At 38.5% G+C, this 25750-nt stretch overlaps 1 protein-coding gene across 1 annotated transcript; it reads left to right on the top strand.

The window, feature by feature from the left end:
* The first annotated feature begins 453 nt into the window (after positions 1–453).
* Positions 454–20322, top strand: LOC120542962 (zinc finger protein 436-like). The gene is made up of 2 exons (XM_039775735.1): positions 454–1180; positions 18587–20322. The coding sequence occupies exons 1-2, from the start codon at positions 646–648 to the stop codon at positions 19495–19497; spliced, it is 1446 nt and encodes a 481-aa protein (XP_039631669.1). The 5' UTR covers positions 454–645; the 3' UTR covers positions 19498–20322.
* The last annotated feature ends 5428 nt before the right edge of the window (positions 20323–25750 follow it).

Raw genomic sequence — 25750 nt, 5'->3', positions numbered from 1 at the left:
AGAGATATAGAGATGGGTAACACTGTAGTGAGGTAGTTCATACTAATTTATTGGCCAGCAGAATACGTTTCTATATTGGACGATTCGTTATATGGACTTTGCGCATTTTTCTGAAGTATTAAATTGGTTTTCTCCAAGCAGCATGGTTTCCCCTGCATTCCAAAAAGTGTACAGATTAGGTTAACTGGAGACTCCGTTGGTGGGTATGCATGATGTGGAAGTGTGAATGCATTCTGCGATAAACTGGCATATCATGCACTATGATTCTTGCTTCACCTGATGATGAGCTTCAACTCAAGGAGGTCTTCAATCGGATCACACATATTCACAAAGTGAATGAATGATGTAACACAATAAACCTCTTCGTCAAATCTTAAAAAAAAACCAAACACCATAACTCCCCCACTGCAGCAGATGGCAGTAGTAAAGTGCTGGTGCCGAATCTGCCAATAGAAAGAAGACGAAGATCACGTTAGCCAATAGACGTAGGTCGGAAGGCGGAAGCCTTCGGCTTGTGAGCTATGCGTGACCATGATGGTTAACTTCTTTCGTTGGTTAATTTAGCAGGCTTCATAGAACATAGTATCTCAGGCAGAGTTTTGTTGTTGCGCATCTACAATACGCTGAAATACACACCCACTGTCTATGGTTGATGTTTTGAAAGTAACTGAAAAGTGGTCAAGCCGTCTGTGTCTGAAGAAGCCACGGAAGATGGACTCTGGAGTGTCGACTTCGTTCCTCACCGCTGAGCTGGCAACTGCAGTGGAGCAGGCAGTGAAGACAGCGGTGCAGGCTGTCATGTGCGAGTTGACAAAAGCGGTTGGAGCTACCCTTGACAACTTGCGTTTGGAAGTGGCCGAGAAAGAACGAGAAAACCAAAGCTTGCGGCTTCGTCTGGACATATCTGAGAGCAAACTGAAGGCCGTGCGGGAGTGCCTTAATCTCGGCGGAGATAGCAGTGGACTGCCACAAACCATTCAGTCGGACTCCACAAGGACAGAGAAACAAACTCTTTTAGCAGGTCAGGATAAGACATTGGAGCCGCCTGCACAACGTCAGGTGACGGCCAGACCGGTCCGGCCATCCAGCGATTCCATGTTGTCGGTCCTGTGCAGCACCCAGCAGGAACCACCAGCGCAGCACTCGAAGGTGGACAGCACTTGGAAACAAACTGGAAGCGGTAAACCAGTTTGACTTTGCTTTATACCGATCGCAGTAAAACAGTGTTAAAGCATATTATTCTGTGATGGTCCTACTTTTGTTTAGTATACATGAATTTCATTCAGTTTGCAACTGCTATCGAAAGCCCTGGTTTGTTTAGTGGTTGAATGCAAGTAAAAGTTTAAAGTCTTTTGTTAAGAATTAAAAAAACGTGGCCAGTTAATACCACGCAGAAAACGTTTTGGCCTTGTGAAGTTATCGCACGAACTTAACATATTCGCATAGTGTCGTAAAATGTATACACTGGCTTGTGTCATTAATCTCTATTGACAATAAGACAAGTATTCCATGTTTAGATTAAATGTTAGATTTGACCGGCCCAGTTTTGGTATATCACAAAATGTACTGTGAAATTTGGATGACCTTTACATCTGCAGCATGGTTCGGGATGATCCATACATCCATTCATTTTCAAACCCATTAAATCCGAACACAGGATCACAGGGGTCTTGCTGGAGCCAATCCCAGCCAACACAGGGCGCAAGGCAAGGACCAGTCCTGGGCAGGGCGCCAAGCCACTGCAGGACACACACACCAAGCGCACACTAAGGAACAATTTAGAACCGCCATTCCACCTAACAAGCATGTCTTTGGACCGTGGGACGAATCCGGAGTACCAGGAGGAAACCCACGCAGACGCGGGGAGAACATGCAAACTCCACGCAGGGAGGACCCCCAATCCCCCGAAGTTATATTGACTCTTAAGTGAAGCATTGAATTTGACATTTACCTCATTGTATCAGCCACACTAACCCCAACATTCTGTATATATCCATAGGAATTCATGTGACTTGTCCAGAAGTTAATGTTTGTGAATTTATTTTTTGTAACATGTATTTTAAAATTAAAGAACATTCTGGTTTTCTTTTCTTGAATACACAGCATGCAGTGTAGTGTATTTATGTTAACTAGCAGAAATATAACAAGTGGAGTACAACAATACTGTATATAATGAGAAGCGAGATTAAGACATTTTCTTGATTCACTTAAACCAAAAGAAAAGGGCATCAAACTGCTAATACATAGAATAATTTATATAAAATATGAATAAAATACATAAAAGCCTATAAATATGAAATATTGTACATAATTTATATTATATATACTGTTTGTATATTTTTTTACATAACTTTTCTTTGAATGTTGAAGTTTCTATTACAGTCCTTAGCTTTTGAGATACTCATATTAGAAAAACTGTGTTTGTCAGTTATGATTAACATTTGGGTAAATTGGGGTTACTATTGAAGATTCAGCAACATAAATCTTAAATGGCTACCCCTTTGCCATGAGAAGAGTGTCTGGAAATTATAGTTCCAGATTTTGTCTTGTCACAGTCATTATCTGTAGAGGTATTTAAATTAGACAGTGGCTGTGAAGGCCCTTATGTCTATGTGAGGAATAGGAATTGTGAGAGTTAATATTGCTGATGTAGCAACACAAATCTTAAACGACTGAAAACCGTTTCAGTATTAGAGGAGTGTCTGTAGATTACCGTCATCCCATTTTTATGCTGCCACACTTACTAGTTGTTCAGATATTTAAATTAGAATAGTTTCTATGACAGCTACACTGAACACAGAGAAAATAGTCATGTTAAAGTCAGTATTCCTGATGCAGCAATGTAAATGTTAAATAACTGACATCTTCTCCTGTTATAGGAGTATCTGTAGGCTACAATCCACTTATGTTGACAAATAGATTTGGAGTAATTTAAATAAAAAAAATTCCTATGCAGGCATTTTTTTTCCTAAAGAGAGTAGGTATGTTGGGGTTACTGTTGCTGATGCAGCGTCATAAATATTTAATGTATGACAGTTTTTCCCATTAGAGGACAGTACCTAGATTATAATCCATACTGATTTTATGATACCAGAATTCTTATTTTATGAAAATCTGAATTGGGTCTCTCTTTTAGCTATGATAAAGGTACAAACTAGAACTGTGCATGGGTTGTAGGGCTATTCAATTACAGCAAAAATCAAAATGCAATTATTTTGGTAGAATTTTGAGATCATGATTATTTTAAAACCATTACCCATTGACTTTGGAAGTATCATGCGTTTATTGGGGAGTGTCTTTTTAACAGTATAATTCTTTGAACTCTAAACATAATTTACCTAAGAAACCAAAAAATGTATAAAATTTGATATATATACTATACATTTAAATAACTATAATAGTAAATTAGTTCAACATAAGTATGTTCAACTGTGACGTAGGGCACTTCCACAGGCTACTGAAAACACTACTAACATGTATTAAATACATATAAAAGAAATTTGATCATAACAAAATGAGATTGAATGTTTTAGTGCACTACCATAAACTACTGAAAATTTCTAAACGTATATTCACCATTTTCGTAAACTATATTCAACAGATTCCACTTCAGTTGGCGAGATCATAATAGAGTAGAGAACGTCTGCTAATTACTTATTATTATTGTTGTTGTTTAAATCACATATTACACACAATTAAGTCATCACATATGATATAAAATCAGGAAGAAGGAATCCCCCTGACTTATGACCGAGTGGGGTCTATGCCCGAAACACTGAAGTCCATCCATTGACGTCAGCCCCCAGCTGTAATGATACAGACAGGCTCCCTTTTAAGCTTAATGAAGCCATCACTTCACTCAGTCAATGTTTTGCCCCATGTTTTCTTCTGGAAAATACACTGTTTGGAGGTACTTTGTCTTCAAATTGAAATCTTTGTCAATGTAATGAATGGTAAGACTCATGTAAGACTCCAAGGTGTGGCTTAACCATACATTTGTTGTGGTGGCAAAGTATTTGACTGCAGACACCTCAATGGCAACTTTCTCACAGCACTTCTTATACAGGACAGGCAATGCAACTGTAGTGAAATGGTGTTGCAATGGCATCACAACACTTTTGCAAAATGTTTACGAGTTTCTTGAATTCCTGGTTGCTAATGGTGCTGATTGGGCACTGGTCTTTAGTTAGGAAGAATGGTGGCATCTGTTATTTCTTCATGTATTTAAGAGGTGAATGGGCAGGCACTGGTGGTTGCCTTATAAAACCTGTTTTTAATTGACGAGTGTTTTGGAAGAAGTCGAGTGGATATTTTTGTTCCTTTATTTGGTCATAGACCACTTCCTTTAATCATCTGAAATTCAATCACAAATTCATTGTGCTGCCATGTGATGCAGAGATCTAAATGCAATACATCTTGCACAGTTTGTGTTGTTGGTTTCAAGCAGTCTGAAGAGGAACAAAGTGTTTCCAAATAGATGAATTGGTTTTACTTTTCTTGGTGAACAAGGGCTTCTTTTCTGTAATTTTGGCTTGAGCTGAACTAAACATGCCACAACCTTGTGGGAAATGAGTTTGGGCTTTTAGGGAGGAGTAAAAGAGTGCGCTGGATTTATAACACCAGACAAAATGGGAGTGTCATTGCAAAATGAAATGAGGCACAATATTAATTTTAAGCCAAAAATCATAATAAAAATTAGAATTCAATTAAATGCCTAGCCCTAATGGGTAGACAAATAAATGGCTTACCATTGGGATCACATTATTCACATACTGAAATTCCCATCCGCATATAAGGATATTAGACATTTTCAATGTCTATGAAAAACAAAAGGCCGATTTGGCGGTATGTTGAAACAGAATGCAACAGCATTGTTATCTGCAATGGTAAACTTCCCTTCCACAATTCAACAAGTACAGTGTTCAGTCATACAAGTCTAAGGCCGAAGTTATACTTCACGCGACGCATGCTGCAGCGGACGCTCCTGCTACACAATCTGGAGAAATCCACCAGTTGGCAGTGCGAGATACTATCATGGTGAGAACATGTTCAGCTTCTCTGTGTTGTGAATTGCCTAGAACACCTATTAAATTCCGATGACATCTTACCGCAATATCTCTGAAAAGGATATTTATTGATTAAATCCATCAATCCAGGGATGTGTCCATTCCAGCAAGCACTGGGCACGAGTGAGAAACAATCCCTGGACGAGGCCTCAGCTCATTGCAAGGTGAATACAAGCACACACATACACTAGCGTCATTTTAGTGGCACCAAATCCCCAAATCTGCATATCTTTGGAAGAAAACTGGAGCACAGTGTGGAATACAAGCAGGAAATACCAGCAATGTAACTCCCTACGAGACAGCAGTGCTACCGCTCCGCCAACGTGTCACCCCCATATGTGTAATTATTCCCCCCATGTCTGTAATTAACAGTATTAATTATTCAAACGAAATTATATGTAAAATGTAACATGCACACTTTAATGCATTTGATCATGAAAGTGATATCAAGTATAAATCTAAACATTCTAAATATGCAGACATTGGAATATCATACATTTAATTTGTTCTGTGTGGTGATCTATTGCTGCTTGCCGCTGCTGTCAGGTTCAAAGAGCTTGTAGCGATTAAAAACTGGGATGACGTTTATGATGGTCTGCTTTAATGATAAAGTAAACTACGAGGTTAAAGTGGACATTTCGAGATTAAAGCCGAAATTTCCACTTTAATCACAAAATACACGTTTTCACCGTGTCCTTTATTTTTTTCTCAGTGGCTTAAATACAGAGCTATACATTATGTTGCTGTTGTGAAGTTGAAAAAAAAAATAAAAAACAAGACGGCACAAAAGATGGTATGTAAGACTTTTAAAATGTATTGTGTCATTACGATCGGGAATATTGCGACACTTGAATATAAAAGCACCACAAATGCATCTGTATGTCAGCATTTTGCTTCACCACATTGAACCATTCATCAAACAGCGAAGTGCGCACATCGATCCCCGTTGGATCTGCATAGAGGCTTTCTGTCACATGTAGATAGTAAACAGAGACTCTGATGTCACGTTCTGATTTTTAGCACACTGCACTTGTGGATTTGTGGAAAAGAAAGTACTGTACAGTACACCATTTTCAATAGTTGGTATTACTCCCTTTGTCAGAAACAGCCACAATTATGCCTTCCTAATAACTGTCTACCAGTCTCTGTTTTTCCCACTCCAACGTTACCTATATGATATATTTGAGGGATGTTTTGTGTGCTCTGTCTATTTCAACTTCCCCCCACACCCCCACAGTATCTTGCTGAAATTCAGATACAGGCTTTGACATGGCCATTCCACAGCCCTCCATTTCTTTTTTTTTTTCAGCCATTCCTTGGTGGATTTACTTGTATGTTTAGGATCATTGTCGCTGTTAAGATCCACTGTCATTTGAGCTCCAGTCTTCTGACAACGGTCTCACATTTTCCTCAGGCACCATCTGGCACAATGAAGAATTAGTGGATTCTATGATGTTGACCTATCCAGGCCATGTTGTAGCAAAACAGCCCTAAACCATAAATAACATTTCCATCACCATGCTTCACAGTTGGTATCCAGCTCTTCTAGTTAAATGCTATCTTTGGTTTTCTCCAAGCATGTCTTCTGGTGCTGTAGCCAAATAACTGCCTTTGCCTCACCTGTACAGGGCACATTGTTCCAGAGAAGCTGAGGCGTCATGTATAACAGTATGCATAGAATTAAAACTAAAATATGGTGTATGGACAAAACTAGAAATGTGTGTACACACAAAAAAATTCTGATGCATAAAACTGTGCATAAGCAAAGTTCTATGACATTTCCCTTTATAAATCCAAAGCAACACACATTTTAACGCACATGCATGTGCCTGCAGCTCCACCCCGTTTCCTCTCAAAATTTTGCCTATTTGAATATGCAATTCAATATAAATAGCCCCTTCCGTTTAGTGTTTTTTTAAAAGACAATGGCAAAAGTACGTGTAAAAAAGAATTTTATTGAATGTGAAATTGAGGTCCTGCTCAGTAAAATGGAGGCAAGGAAAAACTCTACTTGGTGGCTTCAACAGTGGGATAAGTAACAAAAGGAGGTTGATGAATTTGCACAGTGGGGCGAATTTACTCTAAAGTTCAAGTTCAGAAAGTCGCACAGTGCCTAAAATAAAAGAAAGTAGTGGCCAACAACAACAGTATTTATTTATATAGCATATTTTTATAAAAATGATGTAGCTCAAAGTGCTTTACAGGATGAAGGAAGAGAAAAAAGACAAAATTGAAAATAATTAGGCAATACTAATTAACATAGAATAAAAGTAAGGTCCGATGGCCAGGGAGGACAGAAACAACAACAAAAAAAAAAAAAATCATCAAAGTCTGCAGGGGTTTCAGGCCAAGAGACCACCCAGCCCCCTCTAGGCACTCTACCTAACATAAACAATCTCAATCAATCTTCATGGTTTTCAGGCTTCACATTTGATGATGATGGTCATGTGGACCTCTGGCCTTCAATCCATCAATGTAGGGACAGTGCGGTGCTTTGATCGGGTGGTGGTAGTGCAGATCGCCACCACAGAAAACTGAAAAAAGAACAGCAGAGAAAGTAGGGGTTTGTACAGATTTCTGAGCCACCATGAATGATAATGATAATTAAATGCATATACAAAATATCAGAATTAAACTAAAATGAAACTATGAGAAAGCCAAGTTAAAATAATGAGTTTTTAGCAGTTTTTTAAAGTGTTCCACTGTATTAGCCTGGTGAATTTCTATTGGAAAGCTCTTCCAGATTTTAGGTGCATAACAGCAGAAGGCTGCCTCTCCACTTCTTTTAATTTTAGCTCTTGGAATTCTAAGCAGACACTAATTTGAAGATCTAAGGTTATTATTTGGAGTGTAAGGTGAAAGGCATTCTGAAATATAGGATAGAGCGAGATTATTTAAGGCTTTGTAAACCATAAGCAGTATTTTAAAGTCAATTCTAAACGGCACGGTTAACCAATGTAGTGACATCAGAACTGGAGAGATGTGCTTGGATTTTCTTATCTAGTTAAGATTCTAGCAGCTGCATTCTGCACTACTTGCATTCGATTGATGTCTTTTTAGGGTAGTCCTGAGAGGAGTGCGTTACAGTAATCTAGTTGACTGAAAACAAAAGCGTGAACTAATTTCTCAGCATCTTGCAATGTTATAATAGGTCTGACTTTTGCTGTATTTCTTAAGTGAACAAAATGCTGTACTAATAATCTGATTTATATGTGATTTAAAGTTTAGGTCAAAGTCAATAATTAACCCCCAAATTCTTTACCTCTGTCTTGACTTTTAATCCTAATGGATCAAGTTTATTTCTAATAACCTCATTATATCCATTTTTTCCAATCACTAAAATTAGTTTTCTCCTTATTTAGTTTGAGAAAATTACTACTCATCCATTCAGAAACACAGGTTAGACATTGTGTCAGTGAACTAAGAGAGTCGGGGTCATCAGGCACTATTGATAAATACAGTTGTGTATCATCAGCATAGCTGTGGTTGCTCAAGTTATACCTTGAAATAATCTGACCTAATGGAAGCATATACAGTAGATTGAAAAGAGCAATGGACCCAGGAGGAGACAACCATGACACTTGTCAGGGGCCCGAGCTAGATAGGGGCCCACCCTTTTTTGAAAATAAGTGGCGTTTTAAAATATACGCACATATTTGAAACACGAAAGGCGCCCGAACTCTGTCAGCTGCCTGGGGCCCAGAATTTCCTAGGTGCGGGCCTGTCAAAAGAGACAAATTACCTTAGACTTTTGCAGAGGACCCCGGTTCCGAATCTAATTGGGATACAGACCACCCCACTTGAAGAAACACGGCCTCTCCCAAAAGAGGTCCCAGTTGTCCACGAACCCAATGATTTATCCCTCGCAGAAGCCTTTTAACCAGATGATTAATGCAAGCAGGTGACTGTAGTACTCATTCAATCTTCTAACCAGAGGTAAGGGACCTGAGATGAGGATTTTTGCAGCCAGGGTCCTCTCTTTTGTGGCTTTAATAAGTGCTTTAATAAGGCCGCCTTGAGAGTCTTCGACTGTCGGTATCTCACGTTGTTTCCCGGCATGTATTACAATCGATTCCACTGCCCTTTTCTTGTGCGTTTTGAAGACTGTTGGCGCTCTTCTCATAACATCTCGAACAGGAGCACCAACAAAACAAGAAACAAAAGATTTCTGTTTAGGGAAAAAAATGTTTAGATCTCGTACAATTGAAGCTCCAATCACAAATACATCACCCGGGGTTGAAGGCAAAGTGGGGTAGCGGAAAGGGTTGAACTGGTTCTGGGTGGAGATGCTTGCCTGGGCCGATGCATAGTTGAAACAGACCAAGTTCCTCATCATCGACGTTGTCCCTCCGAAGACGAGGTATGGGGGTAAAACTCACTTGGCGAGACAATGTTACTGAAACGAGATTTGCTGTGACGATTTCAGATGTCAGGGCAGATTCTTTCCTTAGACGAGCCTTCCGTTCCCTCAGGTGCCTTTGTCTGAACAGGAGTTTCTTGATCTGGTTATCGAGGGCATGGAGTTCATCGACGACATGCACCATCTCGCCGTCGGCCATTGTCTGCTTCCGCTTCGTGTTCTAGGAAAGGGAGAGAAAGTTAGAGAAACATTTGAACCAGATATCAAAGTTGACATGAAGATGCAAGCCTCAGCCCACTGACTGAGTATCACATACTGTACGGAAGTGTATTAGGGCCACAGAGAAGGAAAAAAATTGGGACACAGCAAAGAAAAAAAATCTATGTCAAGGTTAAAGTCGTAAGTGTCAACTTTTATCTTGTCGTTCTTTTTATCATTAAAGTAGAATGTTGTAAACTTCATCTTGAAATCAAAGTTTAATTTACAAGAGTTTGTCAAATTCCATCATACATAAAGTATCACGTTAAATGCTTCGTATTGTAAGTGTTCCCAGACCCAGTCGTTAATCGCTATCTGCCTTAAATGGGCTTTCTCTTACGCCAGCATTAATGTGCAGGCAGTGATTAACACACGGAATACATTACATTCATGATATAGCTCTGTGAACATTTACAAATACTAAGATGTATACTTGAAATCATTTTCATGATGAAATGCATTAAAGCATGTATTAAACATGTAGAGGCAAGGTAGCTCTACTGTACCAGTCTCAGCAAGAATCAAGCTCAAGGTAGGAACAATCCCAGCTCATTGCAGGATGAATATGAGTACACACATACAGTAGCAGCATCAATTTAGCATCCCCCATCCTGCCTGCTTTTAGAAGGAAACCAAAGCAAGCCAAGGAAACTCGCCAGCAAAACTTTCAACCTCCTGGCAGATAACACCTGGGAAATGACCAGCTCATTGCAAGGCAGTGGCGCTTCTGCCACACCACCATGCCCTCACATGTTTAATTATTAACAATATTCATTATTTAAATTAAGTTAACAATTTATCTGTAAAATGTAATATACATACTTTAATGCAATCCTCTTGTAATCCTTCCATTTACAATGTCTTCTTACAACACTAAAGCAGCCATGGTAGTTGGAATAGTTCGGCCATTCCCTGCACCATTATATTGTTTCAGATTGATTACAATCAAGTGCCTTAAATTTATTAACAATATGCAGTTAATTTCAGTGTATTTTATAAAGCCCACATCATGGATGCGAATCTAAAAAAGAAAGGAAAACCGCACAGAAACAGTAGCACTGCTTTGATGCTGGGTGCTGCCCTTTACAAAATTGAGCAGAAACGTGCATCCGCATGGTCTGAGGCTGCTGTGAAAATGTGTGTAGCGTTATGCTAAGTTTAGTTTTTAGACATTGCAAACTAAGCGTGGACACGTGTGTATGCAACATTTTTGTGCGCATGCACCATTTATACATTAGGCCTGTGGTCTTTTCCTAGGTGTTCATAGGGTAACTTTAGTCATACCCTGATGTTCTTTCTGGACAGCAAAGGTTTCTTCCTTGAATACCTCCCATACAGATCTGATTTGTTCAGCATCTTTCTAATGGTAAACTTATGCAGTTTGACATTGACAGTGGCAGCTGCCTATAGGTCTCATGATTAAATTCTGGGGGTCTTCAGAGACTCAACATCTTGCATTTTGCTTTCAGGCAGAACTTGCTGAGACAACCTGGTTAGATCAAGTTAACAGATGTTTAAAATCTTCTCTCTTATAGACGATCTTCTAAACAGAGGAGTGGTTGATCCCTTTCCAGAATCACATGCTTTAATAATCTTTCTGAAGCCTCAGAGAGCTGTTTTGACTTGGGCATGATGATAACACTGACCTCAACAACAAAGAACAAACCCAAATAAGTGTCTCATATTTAAGTAAGACTGCTTCCTCCAAGATACTTACTAATGATGTTCTAAAATCTAGTCTAATCTGGCACCTGAGCTGATCCACCCGATTCATATTTTAAGTATTTGAGGTAGTAATAATGTAACACCAAGGCTGACAGACACAGCTGGCATCCAACATCAACCATTAAAGTGCTCTTGCTAAGCATTTATTCCTTAAGATTTTCTGATCTTTCTCCTAACATATGACACCTCACTTTCCACACTAAGTGTCAGTGGTGCTATTCATGTGACTGGTCAATTGCTTCTGCTACACTCTCCTTTTCCATAAACTGCAGAGCAGTTTGCTTAAAGTGCACATTTGCATAAAGTGCAGCACAGTCAGTCAGTGAGTGTTAGTATACCTACAGTTTGTAGCCCAAAATATTTATAATTCAGGTCAAAAATTTGGGTTGAGACATAGTCTACAAGTTTTCCTTGATTATGCAAATTTTGGCAGAGATTGGTCCAACAGTGTGTATTTTTATACTGGACATACAGTACATGTACAATATACACACACAGATTTTGAGCTTCTCGTATATTAGAAGATTTACTAGCTAACTGGCTGTCACCATTTTTAGTATTTGAAAGCTCCCTCAATTTTAAAAGCCATATTTCATCTATATCATCTGCCACTCTCAAAAGCTTTATGGACTCCAAGTATCCTCTTTAATAAAACACCTGTGTGCGTCCAGGTGTCTGTGTGTGGGTGTCTTCTGCTGAAGTGCGCATGCGTGGGGCCACACGGCACGTTCAGTCTCTTCCGGTGCATTCCCTGTGCAGAGAGAGAGATACACACAGGTGCGCGCGCACGAGAGACACACACACGTGTCAGACACACACACACACACACACAAGTGAGAGAGACAGACAGACAGACAGACACACACACAGGCACAGAGGCGCGCGCTTAAGAGAGAGACACACAGGCACGTGCGTGCATTGTTGCAATGTTACTTTTCTTGGTTGTTTATTAAGTCGTAAGGCTATAGCGCGAACTCTTGCAGTGTTAGTTTTCTCTGTTGTTCAAGGTTTTCTTAGTGTTATTCAGTGTTTTTACATTTAGTTTACTATTATACTGTGCATTCAATGGTATAATTAACTATATTTGTGCTTAAAAACTTATAAAAATATATATTTACATACAGTTCATGCGGTCTGGAACGGATTAATTGTATTTACATACAATCTTATGTGGGAAATTACATCGGTTCACGACCAAATCGGGTTACAACCAGAGTTTTGGAATGAATTATGGTCGTGAACTGAGGTTCCACTGTATTACTGTCAGACAAAATTACAGGCATTTTACGGAAATAAAAACCAGTATTACTGAGAGAGAAAATTAAAGGCACACAATACAGTGACGCATATTACAGCCACATACAAGATCCCTGGCCATTTAATATAGACTGTTTCTACTAATGTTTATGCTCTACTGTTCTAGTGCCCGTTATTATAACGGGCTTAATGTCTAGTTCTGATATAAAAAATAGGATTGGCATACGAACACATGGCTGTTGGGCTGAATGACTTAAAAGCTGCTGAACACGAGTCGAGAATATCAATTAAAAGCACAAAAAACGAGTTCCTATTTTTAGTGCTGCACAATTTTTACTTTTGAACCAAGCTGTTTTATTACTCAAGTATTATGCACTGAAATGATCACCTGTTTATTTAAATATAGAAATGCTTTTTTTTAGATAATTTTAAGTGTGATAAATGTTTGTTAGAACAAAATAAGAAAGAAGCAAATATTAATTATGTAAAGAAATGCAAATCTTAGTTAAGTTCATTATGGGTTATCAGACTTAATTAAAGGACATTGTCTAGTTTAAAAGAAGTATAAGTTGTAAGTAAAAAAGGTAATTAGGAAGTGAGTGTTTCTGTGGACTTGTGTCCAGAATTACTAAATTAAACCTTAAATCTCTTAGTGACATTTGAAAAATTAGAGATCACCATGAAGTCTAAAAGGGAGGTCTGAATCTGTGTCATCACTGCTGAATAATTGTAGGAATATTTTTTTAATAATAATTTATCTGTATTATAGAACTAATAGTTATGCAGGCAACACACATTTTATCTGAATTGTGTGCTTTACACCAGCCATCTAGACTGCTTAGATCTTCTGGTCAGTTGTCTCTTGTTGTCCCTCGTAACAAGTGCAAAACTAAGGGGGACAGGGCTTCTGCTGCTGCTGCTCCTCGCCTGTGGAACTCTTTACCTTATTACATAAAGGAGTGGTCTACAATTGAACTGTTCAAAATAAGATTAAAGACTCATTTCTATTCACTTGCTTTCCATGACCTTCAGTAATACTGATGGTTTCCTCATTGTGATTATATAATCTTACTTCTATTTATTATTTACTAGCAAAATACCCGTGCTTCGCAGCGGCAAAGTACTGCATTAAAATTTTTATTAAGAAGAAAAGTAAACCTTTTTAACTGAGGGAAAATATGCCAATAATTATTTGTTAAGGATCTCTTTGTATACCATGTTCAGCTCTCCGGTTGTAATATGACCAAGCTGTGTGCTGAGCTTATTCTTAAGGATGCAACATACAGTTGGCCATGTGAACAGTAATCTTGTCTCAAATCTCACAGCTTAGATTGCTGCTGTCATAATCGGTTTGAGTTTCATGGTTTGTTTCAATTACGACAGTATTTGCAGGATTTGTTGTGTTGAAGTGACATTTGGTATCTGTCAAGCGTTGTGAGCACACAACCGGTTTCATCGATAAAATCACATCCAGCTTTTGAGAGTTTAAACATTGATAAACATCAAGGTGTCCACTACTGAAATCGTCACCTGTGAATCTAAGATGTTTAAGAGGCATTGGCAGTTGTCGAAAGGTGTAAAATATTTGGCCATTTCGGTACACTTGAAAGCATCAACTCACATGCAAAACCATAGGTGAAGGGCTTAAGCATTTTACTCTTATAGTGCTCCTGTGTACTATAATTATCTCCTGTACCGTCATCAGTCCACACCGTAAACCTGTCCCAGTCATTCAATACATAAGACATAATGTTCCTCCGGATATCAAGAGTGAGCCTGATATGGCCGTGCAATATGATCATCTCGATAGACATGGTAATGGGGGTTGGAATGATAAAGGAAATGGGTACCTGAGCAATGTAAAGTAAGTGTAAAATACCTACACAATAACTATAATTGTAATAAACAAACAATAAAACAGCGGAGAAGCCGTGGATTAAACAAAAAGGCTGTAGTTATCAGTAGGGAGACGTGAATCCCGTTGCGAAGCAAGGAAGGGAATGTAGAGACCGGAGCGACGGACGGTCTTATATAGGCAGGCAGCCAACAACGTGGGAGGCGTTGGGATGGGGGACCCAATGCCGCCTCACACGGCGACGAGCTGCAGGCTATGGGCGTATATATGTACGTAAGTAGGATTCAGTTAGCGTTGGGAACCCGTGTACCAAATTTCTTGAAGATGGGCCCATAAGTAACAAAGACTGTTGAAAAGTTCAATATGGCAGCCAACAGTGACATCATACCACCGAAATAAGTACGTACATTGGTTTCGGTTAGCTCAGGGAAGCCACCTACCAAATTTCGAGAAGATGGGGCCATAAATAAGAAAGTTCAACATGGCGTACGTTGTTGACCGTTATGGCCATTACGCGTAGAATTTCGAAATGAAACCTGCTAAACTTTTGTAAGTAAGCTGTAAGGAATGAGCCTGCCAAATCTCAGCCTTCTACCTACACGGGAAGTTGGAGAATTAGTGACGTTAGAAAGTTCAATATGGTGGCCGACAGTAGTGTCATACCAATGAAATAAGTACAGACATCGGTTTCCGTTAAAAGTTCAATATGGCGGCCGACAGTGGCATCATACCACCGAAATAAGTACCAAATTTCAGCCTTCTACCTACACGGGAAGTTTGAGAATTAGTGATGTTGGAAAGTTCAATATGGCGGCTGACAGTGGCGGCATACCACCGAAATAAGTATGTACATTGGTTTCGGTTAGTGCAGGGAAGCCGCCTACCAAATTTCGTGAAGATGGGGCCATGAATAAGAAAGTTCACTATGGCGGACGTTGTTGACCGTTATGACCATTACGCGTAGAATTTCAAAATGAAACCTGCTTAACTTTTGTAAGTAAGCTGTAAGGAATTGGCCTGACAAATTTCAGCCTTCTACCAACACGGGAAGTTGGAGAATTAGTGACGTTTGGAAAATTCAATATGGCGGTCGACAGTGGCGTCATACCACGAAATAAAATGCATACATCGGTTTTGGTTAGCGCAGGGAAGCCACCTACCAAATTTCGTGAAGATGGGGTCAGCCTTCTACCTACACTGGAAGTTTGAAAATTGGTGACGTTGGAAAGTTCAATATGGCGGCCGACAGTGGCGTCATACCATCGAAATAAGTAAGTACAGCGGTTTCAGTTAGTGCAGGGAAACCGCCTACCAAATTTCGTGAAGATGGGGCCATAAATAAGAAAGTTCAACATGGCGGACGTTGTCGACCATTATTGACCGTTATGACCGTGACGTGTAGAATTTCGAAATGAAACCTGCTTAACTTTTGTAAGTATGCTGTAAGGAATAAGCCTGCCAAATTTCAGCTTTCTACCTACATGGGAAGTTGGAGAATTAGTGATGAGTGAGTGAGTGAGTGAGGGCTTTGCCTTTTATTATTATAGATTTTATTCATGTTTATTTTATTTCTATTTATGTTTTTTATGTTAATTGTATGCTTTTTCTTCTTTTATTGTAAAGCACTTTGGCAGCAGCATTCCTATGTTGTTTTAAATGTGCTATATACAGGTGCCGGTCATAAAATTAGAATATCATGACAAAGTTGATTTATTTCAGTAATTCCATTCAAAAAGTGAAACTTGTATATTAGATTCATTCATTACACACAGACTGATGTATTTCAAATGTTTATTTCTTTTAATTTTGATGATTATAACTGACAACTAATGAAAGTCCCAAATTCAGTATCTCGGAAAATTAGAATATCAATTAAGACCAATGCAAAAAAAGGATTTTTAGAAATGTTGGCCAACTGAAAGGTATGAGCATGTACAGCACTCAATATTTAGTTGGGGCTCCTTTGGCCTGGATTACTGCAGCAATGCGGCGTGGCATGGAGTCGATCAGTCTGTGGCACTGCTCAGGTGTTATGAGAGCCCATGTTGCTCTGATAGTGGCCTTCAGCTCTTCTGAATTGTTGGGTCTGGCGTATTGCATCTTCCTCTTCACAATACCCCATAGATTTTCTATGGGGTTAAGGTCAGGCAAGTTTGCTGGCCAATCAAGAACAGGGATACCATGGTCCTTAAACCAGGTACTGGTAGTTTTGGCACTTTGTGCAGGTGCCAGGTCCTGTTGGAAAATGAAATCTGCATCTCCATAAAGTTTGTCAACAGCAGGAAGCATGAAGTGCTCTAAAACTTCCTGGTAGACAGCTGCATTGACCTTGGACCTCAGAAAACACAATGGACCAACACCAGCAGATGACATGGCACTCCAAACCATCACTGACTGTGGAAACTTTACACTGGACCTCAAGCAACATGGATTCTGTGCCTCTCCTCTCTTCCTCCAGACTCTGGGACCTTGATTTCCAAAGGAAATGCAAAATTTACTTTCATCAGAGAACATAACTTTGGACCACTCAGCAGCAGTTTTGTCTTTAGCCCAGGCGAGACGCTTCTGACGCTGTCTCTTGTTCAAGAGTGGCTTGACACAAGGAATGTGACAGCTGAAACCCATGTCTTGCATACGTCTGCGTGTGGTGGTTCTTGAAGCACTGACTCCAGCTGCAGTCCACTCTTTGTGAATCTCCCCCACAGTTTTGAATGGGTTTTGTTTCACAATCCTCTCCAGGGTGCTGTTATCCCTATTGCTTGTACACTTTTTTTTCCTTCCCTTCCCCTCTTTATTAATGTGCTTGGACACAGAGCTCTGTGAATAGCCAGCCTCTTTAGCAATGACCTTTTGTGTCTTGCACTCCTTGTGCAAGGTGTCAATGGTCGTCTTTTGGACAACTGTCAAGTCAGCAGTCTTCCCCATGATTGTGTAGCCTACAGAACTAGACTGAGAGACCATTTAAAGGCTTTTGCAGGTGTTTTGAGTTAATTAGCTGATTAGTTAATTAACTGAGAGTGTCTTCAATATTGAACCTTTTCACAATATTCTAATTTTCAGAGATACTGAATTTTGGACTTTCATTAGTTGTCAGTTATAATCATCAAAATTAAAAGAAATACACATTTGAAATACACCAGTATGTGTGTAATGAATGAGTCTAATATACAAGTTTCACTTTTTGAATGGAATTACTGAAATAAATCAACTTTGTCATGATATTCTAATTTTATGACCGGCACCTGTAAATACATTGACATTGAAAGCCTTCACCAGATGTCAAATCTCCTAAAGCCATACAGATATTTTAATAATTCAAAATGAGTTTTTCTCTGCATAACTTGGCATAAGCTGAGAATTATTTTTACTTGACAAATGCACTGAGATCAGTTATATTATTTTGTTTTATAGTCCTTTAAAAACTGATGACCTCGTACTGATTTTTGCTTTTACTTTCAGTAACTTATCAAGTAGTAATATTAAATTTTCATTATATTCATCACATGTTTGAAAAATGTAGAATTTTAGACTTGTAGGTTTTTCTCTTTTACAATGAATAAGGTTTAAATTAACTATTTATATCAGTGCTCTTTAGGAGAACAGGAGGTAAAAAAAAAACAAGAATGGCTTACACATCTGTTAATTTGTATTTTATTCAATTGAGGGGGTTGGGATCACTATATTAAGTGTTAATTTCTGCAAAACCAACACATCTTAAATTAGTTTTCTATAATATTTACACATCAAAAACAAACTGTCTTCCTCAACTCAGACTCACCCAGCTTTTTTTTTTTTAATAACCAATATAAGTTAGATAAGGAACAATTCATGTTGACCATTACAGAATGCTACATCGTGGGGAATTATGGATTTAGATCCATAAGTGAAACAAGTGCAAATTATAACAGCCCAAATGCTAACATTCACAACTAAGACTGTAAGATTACACTCTTCACACGGTATTCAAACGGGGGAAAAAAATATGAAGTTCTTGTTCTGGAGTGCAGCTTTTGGTTTTCAAGGTTTTTAAAGGTTGTATATAAACATGTGTTTCTTTCTCTGCAGTCTTTGAAGAGAAGGAGGTTTATCTTGATGCAAGTACAGGACCAAGAGTAGAAGACACCCCTGATGCAGAACACATTCACCTTGCTAAAGATACTTCGGAAATGGAATCAGTTCTGATTAAAGAGGAGGATTCCGATTTAGAGTCTGTTCATGTAATAGAAGATGTCCTTCAGATGGAATCTGTGATTATCAAAGATGAAGTTTCTCATGCAAACAGTATACCTCATGTAGAAGTTGCTTTTCAACAGGAAACTGTTACCATTATGGAAGATGCTCCTCAGTCTATATCCAGTAATAATGACAACCATTCTACAGTGCTGGGAAGTATTCCCAGCTCAACAAAGTGTGGTAAATGTGAGAAGAGCTTTGGCAAAGAAGCAGAGCAAGCACCCCAGGCTCCATATTTATGTACACAGTGTGCCATTGAATTTGGAGATCTGAAAAACCAAACCAGACAAAAGCACCAAACAACAGTAAAGAGGAAATCCTACTATTGCTGTGAGTGTGGTCACAGCTTTAATCAGCTAACGTGTCTCCGGAAACACCAACAGACACATGCTGGAAAGAGTCCTTATACATGCACTGAATGTGAGAAAAGTTTCAGTCAGTTAGTGTATCTGAACCAGCATCAGCGTGTTCACACTGGTGAGACCCCATTTTGCTGCATTGAATGTGGAAGGAGTTTCAGCCAGTTGGGAAATCTTATGCAGCATTTACGTATTCACACTGGAGAGAAGCCCTTTCGTTGCACTGACTGTGGAAAGAGTTTCAGACACATAGATGGCTTGAAGAAGCACCGTCGCATTCACACAGGAGAGAAACCATACCAATGTACAGAGTGTGGCCAGGACTTCAGGCATTTAAACAGTTTTAAACGACACTGGCGAACTCACACTGAAAATAGCTTGTGAATGACAAAAGAAGGGATTGTTTTCGCCTTGTGTGTAGGAATAACTATTTTATTTGTTGGCAAGATCTTTTTCATCATGCTTCTTTGTCTTCAGCAACATCTTTTCTTCTTTTGTTAGCTCAGAATCTCAAATCATTTTAAATTATATGTTTTAATATTTTGCCTTTGATGGATCAGTATGTCAGTGTTAATGCAGTTTTCTATAGTTTAATACACACCATTATCATTCTTGACTGGTCAGTCAAAATTACCCTAGCTATTTTGTCAAGCTTGGAGTAATGGCCAAAGAGAATGAAACTGGGTGCAATGTGCAGAAAGAGTTATTTTCTCAGAATTTTAGGGTTTACACTACATGATATCATGAGAAGCCCAGAGAACAACTGCTGTTCCTGTGGTCGAAGTAGCCAGATGAGGTTATTCCAATATCTGTCGAGTACAACCTTTTGTACCTTCTGGTGAAGTAACCATGCACAGCCTACTAGGAATACACCCAGGACATGCTGGAGTGATTATATTTTTTATGTTCACGTGGAACTACTTTTGTGTGTTACATGCCTCCCCCGTCTTGTCTTTTCTCCACCACAAGCCTTACCAGGACTAAGCTAAGAAATCTGGTAGGCTTAAAGGTGTACCTGAAATGTTGTACAACTCGTTATCGATTTTTGTCTTGAGGTTTAGCATTTTCAGGCAATGTGGTTCCACTCACAAAACACTTAATGTAAAATTCTTGATGTTATTACATATTTAGTGATTTATATACATATATACAGTCATGGCCGAAATTATCGCACCCCTGGAATTTTCCTTGCACACAGTCAAGGCATCCAGTGCCAGAGGCAGCAAAACATTCCCAAAACATCTTAGAACCTCCACCGTGTTTGACTGTAGGTACTATGTTCTTTTCTTCACTGACCTTATTGTGTTTTGTGTAAACAGTAGAATGATGAGCTTTACCAAAAAGCTCTACCTTGGTCTCATCTGTCCACAAGACATTCCCCCAGAAGGATTTTGGCTTCCTCAAGTACATTTTGGCAAACTCCAGTCTGGCTTTTTTATGTTTCTGTGTCAGCAGTGGGGTCCTCCTGGCTGTCCTGCCATAGTGTTTCATTTCGTTCAAATGTCGACAGATAGTTCGAGCTGACACTGTTGCACCCTGAGTCTGCAGAACAGCTTGAATATGTTTTGAAGTTAATTGGGGCTGTTTATCCACCATTCGGACTATCCTTCGTTGCAGTCTTTTATCAATTTTTCTCTTCCGTGTCCAGGGAGATTAGCTACAGTACCATGTGTTGTGAACTTCTTGATTATGTTGCGCACAGTGGACAAAGGAACATGAAGATCTCTGGAGATGGACTTGTAGCCTTGAGATTGTTGATATTTTTCCACAATTTTTGTTCTCAAGTCCTCAGACAATTCTCTGCTCTTCTTTCTGTTCTTCACTCACACACACAACACCATTTTTAACTGGCTTCAGGTGTGATTGCTATATTGCCAGCACCTGTTTCTTGACACAGGTGAGTTCAAATGAGCATCATATGCTTGAAATAGAACAGTTTACCCACAAAAGTGCCAATGATTTTGTCCGGCCCATTTTTGGAGTTCTGTGTGGCATTATGTCAGATTTGGCTTTTTTTCTCATTTTTTGTGTTGTTCCAATGCACATAAAGGAAATAAACATGTGTATACCAAAACATTTGTAATTGCAAATATTTTCTGGGAGGAATTGGTGCATTTTCTGGGAAAATTCCAGGGGCGCCGATAATTTCGGACATGATTGTATCAATGTGTGTGTGTGTGTATATATATATATATATATATATATATATATATATATATATATATACACACACACACACACAGTGAACCCTCGTTTATCGCGGTTAATCCGTTCCAGACTCTACCGTGATAAATGAATTTTCGCGAAGTAGGATTCTTTATTTATAAATCGAATATTTTCGCAGTTAGAGTATAGAAAACCTGTTTACGACCTTCTAAATACGTTTTTTAACATTATTAGAGCCCTCTAGACATGAAACAACACCCTTTAGTCACCATTACACTCATATTACTCAATATATTAGACAAAATAAGAGAAAATAAGACATATTAGACGTCATAAATATCATACTACTAGGCGCACTCGCCTTTTAAGGCGACTGACTTTTATCTTCAATTTTTGTGCGCTCCATGTGTACATCAGGCATGCAAGTGTAGGGAATGAGAACATCAAAGTGCCCATTCATAACATCTTTTTTTTTTATCCCCTCAAGTGCCTGTCCAAAGTCGTACAATGTCAGCCCGAATCTGTACTGCTAAAGGCGGAGTTTCATGCACTAAATAAGCTATAGATGAGAATAAGCAAGCACCATCTCCCTGATATTTACTATGCGGTGAGGCATTTGTACTTTATTAACATTAATTATTTCCAGAGACATAATTTTGTTTATTTTTCCAGTGCATCGCGCACAAAAGCAAGGGAATGATGAGAGCACCAGAACTCTGCTCACATTGTGTCGCTTCGTACCTCAAACTGCAAGTAGTAAGTCTGTAATAAGCGGAATACCACTACGCTTTGCACTCATGGGACGGAAGGACAATACCGAACGCTTTTATATAGTAGATTATGGTACTGTACATTTAATTGCACACAACCACTAACCTATGAAGGCACGACCTCAGTAGGAGAGTCTTCAGAGGTGGTGCAGTATCTTCAGCAGGTGCGTTGTTGTATATATATATTGCAGTCTTACAAATTCAAATGATTTATTTAAAGATATTAAAATTTCGCTTCATCATGCTCATAACATTGTTTTCCATTCTTGGTACCTTGAATTGCATTATCTTCAGGGTGAATGATTTTTGCAAATAAAAAAAATAAAGGATGTTCAAGATCAGAAGGAAGTGCAGAGCGTGAGTAGCACATGTAGGCTCTTAGCCAAAGAAAAGTTAAACACTTGCTAGATTTATTTTTGTTTTGCATATTATGGTTGCATTTGGATGCATTAACAAAACCTGCATAATTCATCTCAAGTGATTTGTGTACAGGAAATACTGTGGGTTTTATTATAATATCACAGTATGACTATAGTAATTGTCTTTTACAGTTTAAAGTAGAAATAATTTGATTATAGATTTTACTTTAAAGCAATGTTCTCTTTTGAGAACTGGTGACTTTAAGCTGACTCATTTTGGAGTTTTGGATTGATGATAGTATGTATATGTTTTCAGTGTGTGTAAACACTTGGATGTGGTTGATTTATGCCTTGTGTCAGATCTTTCGGGGTACACTTAAGCCACTTGTGTCACTGTAGTGAAAAATGACATTATAGATAATTAATTTTTTGGAAGAATTTACAATATTCTTTCCTCTTTTTTGCTTAAAATATGAAGTGGTAACTACTCAGCTGTAATTATGTAAAAGTCCTATTGGTTTTCTTATATTTATAAAATATAAAAAAATTAAATACTTTTCAGAATACGCAAACAGTTCAGATTCACTAAACCTTTCAAGCTCTCCTTAACACTTGTGAGTTGACACAAGATGTCTGAGATGAGACTGTAATTCCAGACTTCAGGTAAAATGAAGGTTTAGGAAGTATAAAGCAATATTGTACTCTTGGGGGAAGAGAAGGGTAGGAGAGAGACTCCAAAATCTTGTTATTCTTTTTACATATCTTATTCAAAGATATGCTAATTGCCAGAAAAAAAACCTATTATTCTTTCAGTGAAAATTTATGTAGTTTTATTTTAAGGTTTTAGTACCCTTTCTTTTGCAGGAGTCAGATACTTACTAAAAAATAGGTTATTTTACTTTGTGATCTAATGCTAGTCCAAAAACACACGTGCACACACCTCTCAGAACAGAACCTGCGCTGTTGCTTGTCTTTAACAGAGGTCTCAGAGGCCTTAGCTCTTCTGTGTTCGGGTGGCTTGGTTCAGAAGAAAGATCCAAAGGCTGATAGCTTGTTGACTTCCAACAGTACTGAATTTAGATGTTAACCACTCTGTTAGACAGTCAGGGAGCAACCAAGTAAGCAGTAACAAGCTTTTTTATTCAAATATTATTTACAACAATTAACCCAATAAATGACTTTTTCAGAAGTAGTACCTTACACAGATGAATCCCCTGATCTCCAGAAGAGGTCAAAATTATGAATATATTTCAAAATGCCTAGAGTGAGGATTGAATCCAAGTCACCAATAGATTCCTTTCACTCCCAGTACACAACTGTTTTGGAGGTGATGGATGGAGTGGGTATTGAAAGGAATCTGGTGAACTGGTAAATGTCACAAAAGTAATCCAAATGGCAGGAACAGATTAAGTTACATACAACACCTGTTATGCTGCACTTTTCGGCAGGGCTTATCTAATTTATAAGCAGGATATTTTTAGATCTTTATAGGACCTCCCAGACATTTGATATATAGTGGAAACTAATAATTGTAACTACCAGATATCATTTAGAAAAATGCATGCTATGATCAAGTTAAATAGTAAACTGCGGTTATATTTAGCCTTTCTTGCTTATACTGAACTTGAATTTTATTTAAAGCTACAGTTGTAACATCTGTCCAGAGTACATAATTTGGTGTTCTCATATTTTGCATAGTTCTTTTGGAGGTACACTATTTTCCTCCCACACCTGAAAGACATGCACTTTAGGTTGAGTTGAGAGTAAATTATTTAGGATCGTTTGTGCCAGTGAGAGTCAGCAGAATCCATCCCCCATATTACTCTCATGCACGATATTGTGTGAAGCACATGCGAAGGTAGAATACTATTCATCAGTTATATGTTGTAATGTTCCATTGACATAACACTGTACTGCCCTTAAACACTGTGCATTGCATGCCAAAACAATAAACGCCGCCATATCAGAGAAAAAGTAAAATACGCATTAGACATCGTTATCCGTTTTGCCTTGTTACAATTGCTAGGCCAGTGATTTTCGCGCTAGAAACCTTTGTTGCTGGTTTGGCTTTGTCTGAGCTTAACTGCAAGTGAATTCGTCTAAGACAATGCACACAAATATTAGTGAGATTTCCACAATGACTTATCTTTCCTAGGCAAATTTTGCATTAAGCCATGTTCAGGTCCTGTTTTTGATTCACTTTGTAAAATTGAAAGCAAGTCCGTGTTTTAGATTTGAAATGAGGGATGCTGCATGAACCTGTGGTCATGCCTAACAAAAACATAAATTATGTATGCGAGCACTGTAAAAAAAAAAAAATTACTATCACTTATTTATCTTTGTTGGAATTATACTAATTTAATTATGTAATTCAGTTGGGTAAATTACATACACTGCTCACATGGTACACACAGTTCCCTCCATAAAGATTAGGACAAAGACATATTTTCCCCTTGATTTACTCCTCTGCTCCATAGTTTAAAATTACAAATCAGGCAATTCAGATGTGATTAAAGTGCTTATTGTGGACTTTAAGGGAATTTGCATACATTTTGGTCACACCATGTAGAAATGTCAACACTGTTTATACATAGCTCCCCTATTTCAGGGCACCATAATTTTTGGAGCATAACAAATGTAGATATACTGTATTAAAGCAGTGATATTCCTAGTATGCAATGAATGCTTAAAGTCTGTGATTCATGGACATCGGCAGATGCTCTGCCAAGCCTCTGTTGCAGCCATCTTCAGCTCCTGCTTGTTTTGAGGGCTTGTCCCCCATAGTTTTCTCCTTGGAATATGGGTGGCATTCTCACTTAGATTTAAATCATGTGACTGGCTTGGACATTCAAGAATTTTCCATTTTATAGCTTTGAAAAACTCTAGCGTATATTTGGCATCATTATTTTGTTGTAGAGGATAAGTTGTTTTATACACCTCAGGATTTGTTGAGTAAGTGCCACCAGCAGTTACTTCATCGATGAAGATAATTGTGCCAGTATCTGTGGCAGCCATACATACATACCCAAGCCAAAAAAACCCCACCACTATATTTAACAGATGAGGTGGTGTGCTTTGGATCTTGGGCAGTTCCTTTCCATGTTCCTTGTTGCAGTGATATTCCAGACAGTTGATCTAGGTAATCCTAAGGTTTTACTGATATCTCTTAACAGATTTATTTCTGGTTTTCAGCCTCATAATGGCTTCTTTGGTACATCTCATTTCCTTGTGTTGAACTGCGGCAACCACATATTCCAAGGTCAGAAGCAAGCCTAGGCATCTTATGCCTGCACTAATGAAGCAGTGAAAAAACACCTGAGTAATCACAAACACCTGTGATGC

Source organism: Polypterus senegalus, chromosome 13 (assembly GCF_016835505.1).
Source record: "Polypterus senegalus isolate Bchr_013 chromosome 13, ASM1683550v1, whole genome shotgun sequence".
In the NCBI taxonomy this organism is placed as follows: Eukaryota; Metazoa; Chordata; class Cladistia; order Polypteriformes; family Polypteridae; genus Polypterus; species Polypterus senegalus.
The sequence above is the reverse complement of the archived record's forward strand: the minus strand, read 5'-3'. Positions and strand labels throughout refer to the sequence as shown.

Excerpts from the sequence above, each read along its gene's own strand:
- LOC120542962 (XM_039775735.1), top strand. The coding sequence starts at position 646 with ATGGTTGATGTTTTGAAAGTAACTGAAAAGTGGTCAAGCCGTCTGTGT. Across the intron at positions 1,181-18,586 it reads TTGGAAACAAACTGGAAGCG|TCTTTGAAGAGAAGGAGGTT; the intron begins GTAAACCAGTTT and ends CTTTCTCTGCAG.